At 51.2% G+C, this 6,636-nt stretch overlaps 1 protein-coding gene across 9 annotated transcripts; it reads left to right on the top strand.

Annotated features, from left to right (window-relative positions):
* The first annotated feature begins 1,843 nt into the window (after positions 1-1,843).
* Positions 1,844-5,424, top strand: LOC132223076 (TERF1-interacting nuclear factor 2-like). Of its 9 annotated transcripts, none has more exons than XR_009450353.1 (10): positions 1,846-2,081; positions 2,228-2,335; positions 2,415-2,516; positions 2,597-2,704; positions 2,790-2,886; positions 3,060-3,283; positions 3,367-3,521; positions 3,748-3,839; positions 4,838-4,936; positions 5,177-5,424. XR_009450353.1 is itself a non-coding variant. In XM_059678445.1 (9 exons), the coding sequence occupies exons 1-8, from the start codon at positions 1,890-1,892 to the stop codon at positions 3,806-3,808; spliced, it is 1,047 nt and encodes a 348-aa protein (XP_059534428.1). In that variant the 5' UTR covers positions 1,846-1,889; the 3' UTR covers positions 3,809-3,839; positions 4,500-4,704. The 9 variants fall into 9 exon arrangements, 2 of the variants coding, with proteins under 2 accessions (XP_059534428.1, XP_059534427.1); XR_009450354.1 differs by lacking the exon at positions 5,177-5,424 and adding an exon at positions 4,500-4,687 and having other exon boundaries at positions 4,838-4,927; XM_059678445.1 differs by lacking the exons at positions 4,838-4,936; positions 5,177-5,424 and adding an exon at positions 4,500-4,704.
* The last annotated feature ends 1,212 nt before the right edge of the window (positions 5,425-6,636 follow it).

Raw genomic sequence — 6,636 nt, 5'->3', positions numbered from 1 at the left:
GGTGAGCTGTTCCCTGTGCCGCTCAACATGAACATGTTTTCTTGATGTGAACTGATAACCTTGGGACCTGCATTCTGATGGAGGCAGTCTCTGTCCTCAGCCCATACTGAAAGGCTAGAATATCGGGAAAAATGACTGTGATGATTACATTGACATAACTCAGATTCCTGTGTTTTAGAAGTGTTACAAACCACACCAAAGGTAGTAAACACTTATGGAAAACACAAGTGATTTAAGATGTTAATTGAACCTCTTGGTTATACGTTGATGCTCAACCTCTGAGCCACACTGGCCGTGCCCAATAGAGAAATTAATGGAATAGAATAGAAGATGTAATAAGAGACCCAAATCCAAAGATAAATTTTTAAAAATATATATTTTATTGATTTTTTTACAGAGAGGGAGGGAGAGGAATAGAGTTAGAAACATCGATCAGCTGCCTCCTGCACACCCCCTGCCCGCAACCAAGGTACATGCGTGTACTTACTACACAAACTTCACAGATGCTGTCAGCCAGTTCCTGTGCAAAAACGATCCTCTCCTACCCTCTTGTGGCCATTCAAGGAATAACACCTTTGTATTGCTGTCCGTGGTGCTGAAACCCCAGCCAATGTCCTGTGAACACGACCAAAAATTCTAACCAGGGGGAAACAAAACAAAAACCCCCCACAAAATCATGGAGGCTGTCCAGGGCGGCAATCATTCCGTCCCTAGATGGACTGAAGCCATGGGTCTGGATTTTTATTTTCATGGGTCTGGATTTTTATTTTCATGGGTCTGGATTTTTCACCTCTTCCCGCCCCAGCCCTGCAAAGGGAGGTCTTGGCTGCTGCACTGACATCAGAACCTGTGCGTTCACGGGGTCAGTCCGTAACCTGGAGGCTGCCATTACTGAGGCGGCCAGTCCGTATAGCGAGGTGCTGGAGTGTCGCGAGATTCAGCGTTCTCGCGAGAGGCCGCCGTTATTGCGGCGTGACCTACCATGGAGGCCGCCATTATTGAGGTAGTCCGTACAGGGGAAGCCGCCGCTAACGAAAACGGCCAGTACCGAACAGGACGCTCTTAATGAGGCAGCCAGTAACCTGCAGGCCGCCTGTACTGAGGAAGCCAGTACCTGGAGGCCGAAATTACGGAGGCAACTAGTAGCCTGGAGGCGGCCATGATCGCGGCAGTCCTACCCTGAAGGCCGCCATTAATGAGACAGTCATTCAGTACCGGGGGATGCAGCGCCGGTTGGAGAGACCTGGGATTTAAGAAATTTCCGTGGGTGATGATGATGGAGAGGACAAGGCGCATGACCCGGCTTTACAGAATAGAAAGTCAAGCCTCAAAGAGAAGGACGTTACTTCTATGCACGTTTGCCAAGAACTGCAGGGCCGAGAGGGCCCTGACCGGCTGTGAAGGGGCCACGCTACCGCCGAGGATCTGACGGAGGGGGAAGGTCGGGGCTTCCTGACGCGCCTTCGCGTTCCCCCGCCCGCCTCCTCCAGCGGTGACCCGTGGGTTTTCCATTTATCGCCCTTTTCCGGGGCAAGAAAAAGTGGTGGCAGGGCCGGAAGCGCGGTAGCCCTTGGGTTCGAGACGACGGCGCCGTTTAAGGCAGAGCGAGCGTCCTGGTACCATTGGAGCCGCTAGATTCTTCACCCGGGCTCCGGCCTAAATTGGAGAAAACCTACAAAGTTCTGGCGGCCTATGGAAGGGCGCTGAGGGTCGCAAAGCATAGGGTGCCCATCGGAAACGCCGAGCCTCCCAGGGCCACCGGAAGCCGCACCCCTGGGCGGGGTCAGACAGCCTCTGAGAGCCACCGGAAGCCGCGCCCCTGGGCGGGGGTCAGACAGCCTCTGGGAGGAAAGAAGCGGAGCCCCGCCCCGCGGCGGAGCGCGCCTGCCATGGCTGAGCCCCCGGGTGCTGGCCCCGCTGCCCTGCGCTTAGCTGCCGCCGCCAGCTGGAGGGCCGTGCGCGGACGCTACGTGGAATACTTTCCGCGAGTGTTGGAGTTTCTGCGGTGCCTGCGCGCTGCTGCTCCCGGCTTGGTTCGCTACCGCCACCACGAGCGCCTGTGCATGGGCCTAAAGGCCAAGGTATGAGAGCCCCTGGGACCGGGAACGGGCAGAGCGGAAGGGGCGGGATGCAAGGATCAGACTAGGACAGGCCGCCTGTGGGTGGGAGCGTTGCAAAAGGGAAACCTGCCCCGAAGTGGGAATTCTGAGCTCAGTCCCCTTCACAGGTGGTGGTGGAGCTGATCCTCCAGGGCCGGCGTTGGGCCCACGTTCTGAATTCCTTGTATCTCCACTTTCCAGTGTCTGGACCTACTGTAGTGCGGGACCCCAAAGCTGTGAGTCATCCCTGAGACAGTCCCCACCCACAGTGAGTCCTTGGTGCCTCTAACATGTCTGCCTTTTTATCTTCAACAGACAGAACAGGATCTGAAGATCATCTCCGAGGCACAGGAAGCCTTTCGCCAGCAGGTGAAGCTGCTGGCAGAGGCCCCTGAGGATTTGGATTGGAAGTTACTGGTGAGACTAGCGAATTTTGGAAACTATAATGTGGCTTTCTCTTCTAGTTCTTTTCTGACCAGGTTTTTTTCTGTTGGCAGGAACTTGAACAAGAGTATGGGGAGCCCTTTCTAGCTGCCATGGAAAAGCTATTTTTTGAATACTTGTGTCGGCTGGAAAAAGCACTGCCTACCCCCCACACAGAGCAGGTTTTCCTAGGGCAAAACGCAGAGGGCAGAAGGCAGGGTGATTGGATCAAGGACTGTGGTCTTCATGCTCTCTCCTTGCCCACAGCTTCAGGATGTGCTGAGCTGGATGCAGCCTGGGATTTCTATCACATCTTCTTTTGCTTTGAGCCAATATAGTGTGGACATGGGGTGGCCACTTCCAGGTACCAGGACCATCTGGAAATATTAGGAATTTGGGGGTGGGATATGTAGCCTGAGATCTTTTGAGACAGCCAGCTCATTAGAAAGATTACATGGGCTTGAGACCCCAAGAAACCAGACTGAGTTTATGTGTTACTCTCTGTTCTCTTTATAAGGAACATTCTTTTCTTTTTAGAGTGCTCTGTGACTAATTCAATGAACATGTCAGAGTCCATGGAGCCCAGTCCTCCTCAGCAACCAAGACCAGCACTCCATCAACCTGTGCCAAAAAGCAACTCTGGCCCACACCGTCCTCAGGGACCAGCCTCAAGAAAGCACCCAGAACCTTTGGCTGGCCACCACTTCAACTTGGCTCCTCTAGGCCAGCGAAAAACCCACGCCCAGTGGACATCCACGAGGGTAGGCCATAAAGAGCACCCCACAGTCATGCTATTCCCCTTTAGGAATCGGAGTTCACCAACCTACGTCATATATCAACCCAGAACAGGAAAGAACGAGGGACACACACAGCAGTTCCAGCAGGTGATGTGGGCACGAAAGCAGCCTCCACTGGAAAGTCTAGGAGTCCATCCCAGACCCTGGGTGGAAAGACTGTGAAGGAGAACCCAGCTGACTTGTCCGCCTCGGAGCAAAAGGCGTGAGTGGAACAGTTGCTTCTGCCTCCTAGCAGCACATTCCTTGCCTGCTTTCCCTTCATCCTCTCTTCTTTGCTTGTTCCCACCCCAGGAATTGCTGGGACTGCTCCATGGAGCCCCTGAGATTGCATACTGAGTCAGGACGGGATCAGACAGCCTCCTCTCTTGGAACTCTTGCGGGCCTGTGTTCATCTAGAAGAGTACTTAATTCTGGTTTCCTTCTTGCAGTGTGTCTTCCATCTCTGTGCAGCCCTGTCATGACCAGAGGGGACTTGGTTTTGGACTCTGATGAGGAGGAAAATGGCCAGAGTGGAGGAATGGTGAGTAGGGAGCAACAGAAAGCTGGGGAAAGAAGGGGATGGGGCAGAACAACACAGAGACCCACGCTCCCTGAATATAGAGGGCTCAGGGAATGTTTCAGATGACAGGATCTCTCTGCTCCCTTCTCTGCAGGAGTCTCTGGAAAACTGTGAGAAGACAAAGTTTGACACCCTAGTGCCCACCTTCTGTGAATACCTCCCCTCTCAAAGTCCCAGTGCTATGTCTGCCCCTTCCCATGACCACGTAGGCTCCTCTGATAGGACCAGAATGCCATCTCATCTGGCCGTCTCCTTCCTCCTCACCTCTGCAGGCCATTTGGTGGGGATAAAGCCCAGCCTTGGGTTGCTTGACTCTGTGGCCCCATTACTTTGTAAGGCTTGACCATTAAACTGTGGGTTTGTTCAACACTGTGCTGGTGTGCGGGAGGGGATGAAGGCTTCTATAAGGTCAGTGTAAATCATTCCGTGGAAACATGACTGCACTCTCCAAGGCTAAAAGAATCCCTTTGCCCTTTTACTTCCCTCAGAAAGTGTTGTTCAGGTGTATCAGAAAGATGACCAGGGCTGAGAACCTGGTTGAGAAATTACCTCTTGCTATTCTGAAAATATCTGTATGACCTGATGCCAGAATATATACTCTATAAATTTGCATTCTGCCAGGTTATCGGGAGGAGAATGGTGTGGTAGCGCTTGAATGGAGATGCTTCTTGGGAAAAGTACTCACTGTCCTTGACACCACTGGGTCAGTGCAACCTCCACTTTCCTGAAAAGCCAGGGCAGTAGAGGGCAACCACGTGACATGCCAGGGGACATGCCAAGTAGGGGGAGACATTTTCCTTGAAGAGCAGGTGAGCTGGGAGGTGGTGACAGGATCCCCCCTTTCCTCCACACCTTCCAAAGGGGCAGCTGTGGGGTCAGTGCCTGTGGGTGTCCTGGGATCCTGGGTGGGGAGGGAAGTCTATCAGAGAAAATGAGATATGCAAGCATTTGTCTTCCAGCCACACTTGGCTCCGCCTGGTTTTGAAGCAGAGCCAGAAATTTGCGCCTAGAAGCTCAGGACTGCGGACAGAGACACAGCGGCTCTCATGTTATTTCTTTTTTTTTTTTTTTTTAATATATTTTATTGATTTTTTACAGAGAGGAAGGGAGAGAGATAGAGAGCTAGAAACATTGATGAGAGAGAAACATCGATCAGCTGCCTCCTGCACATCTCCTACTGGGGATGTGCCCGCAACTCAGGTACATGCCCTTGACCGGAATCGAACCTGGGACCTTTCAGTCCGCAGGCCGACGCTCTATCCACTGAGCCAAACCGGTTTCGGCTCATGTTATTTCTTGAATGGCCACAGGACAGCAGCAGAAGATCATGTTTGCACAGGAATTGGCTGAGAGTAATAAGTCTATAGATCCATAGACGTGTACACTATAATCAGTAACGTACTTGAAGGACATCATATATATATTATACACGTTTTATTCTGGGGAAGTATTTGAAATAAACTGTATATGTGTAGCTAGAAGTTTTTAACTAGGCACTGATATGTGAGTATATCCTATATAATAAAAGGCTAATATGATAATTGTCCCCACTGGTGGGAGTTAGACTAACTGGGAGTTAGATGTGTGCTGACCACCAGGGGGCGACAAAGAACTTGGTGGGCATCGGTGACAAGGCACTTGGTGGGCATCGCTCGATGAGAGCAGGAACGTGGTAGGATGGTGGAGCAGGTGGGCGGGTGGCACCAGGCCAAGGTGGGTGCGAGCAGGAGCCCTGATCGCCCTGCCAGTTGCCCCATAGATGGGCCCTGATCGCCAGCCAGGCCTAAATACCCTACACGTGGACAAATTTCATGCATCGGGCCTCTAATACACATATAATCATCTTTATTGGTATCTATATTTATCTCCATACATACACACACTAGGGTCTGGTTAAAAATGGCACCGACAGATATATTAGCTAGATATTGTGTTCTTTTTTGTTTCATGTTTTGTTTGTTTTGTTAATTCTCACCTGAGAATATTTTTTCAGTAATTTTTAGAGCGTGGAAGGGAGGGAGAGAGACAGAGAGAGAAACATGCATGTGAGAGAGACACATTGATTGGTTACCTCCTGTCATTTGCCCCGACCAGGACCAGGGATCACTGGTTTAACATTTTTTGTTTGTTTTGTTGTTGTTCTTGTAGTTGCTTTTGTTGTTGTTTGTGGTGTTGGGGGTGGGGTGGGATGTGTGTGTGCCTGTTAAAGCTCAGATTCTGGGGTTTCACAGTAAAGTGACGGAATTTTTTTATTAAGATATTTTTATTTCAGAAAGGAAAGGAGAGGGGGTGAGAGAGAAAAACATTAATGATAAGAGAGAATCACCCATCAGCTGCCTCCTGTACGCCCCCCACTGGGGATCGAGCCCACAATTCAGGCATGTGCCCTTGACTGGAATTGAACCCAGGACCCTTCAGTCCGCAGGCTGACGCTCTATCCACTGAGCTAAACCAGCCAGGGCATAGTTACTGAATTTTAATAAGAACTAAGGAAAAGTTTGTGCACGCTCTCACCTTAGAGAATCACAGCTTTATGGTAAGAGTCTGCTATAAATTTTATTCAGAATGCAAAAAACCACAACCTGCAATTATTCCCGGATTCTCCCTACCAAATGGGGCCCAACCTGAGCCCCACCCGCCCCAAGTGCTTGACCTCACCGCTGTTCCCCACTGGCTAGGGCCCTCTGGCCTCACTGCAGTACCCGCCCCCAAGCCAGCAATTAGTCCAGACCTCCTGCGTTCCCAAACACACCCCGCC

The sequence above is a fragment of the Myotis daubentonii genome, chromosome 21, assembly GCF_963259705.1.
Source record: "Myotis daubentonii chromosome 21, mMyoDau2.1, whole genome shotgun sequence".
Lineage (NCBI taxonomy): Eukaryota > Metazoa > Chordata > Mammalia > Chiroptera > Vespertilionidae > Myotis > Myotis daubentonii.
Note: the sequence above shows the minus strand (reverse complement) of the source record. Positions and strands in the feature narration are given on the sequence as shown.

Bases quoted from the DNA above. Each gene is read 5' to 3' on its own strand.
- LOC132223076 (XM_059678445.1), top strand. From the start codon at position 1,890: ATGGCTGAGCCCCCGGGTGCTGGCCCCGCTGCCCTGCGCTTAGCTGCC. The intron at 2,517-2,596 runs GTGAGACTAGCG...TTCTGTTGGCAG, and splicing joins ATTTGGATTGGAAGTTACTG to GAACTTGAACAAGAGTATGG. The intron at 2,887-3,059 runs GTACCAGGACCA...TTTTCTTTTTAG, and splicing joins CATGGGGTGGCCACTTCCAG to AGTGCTCTGTGACTAATTCA.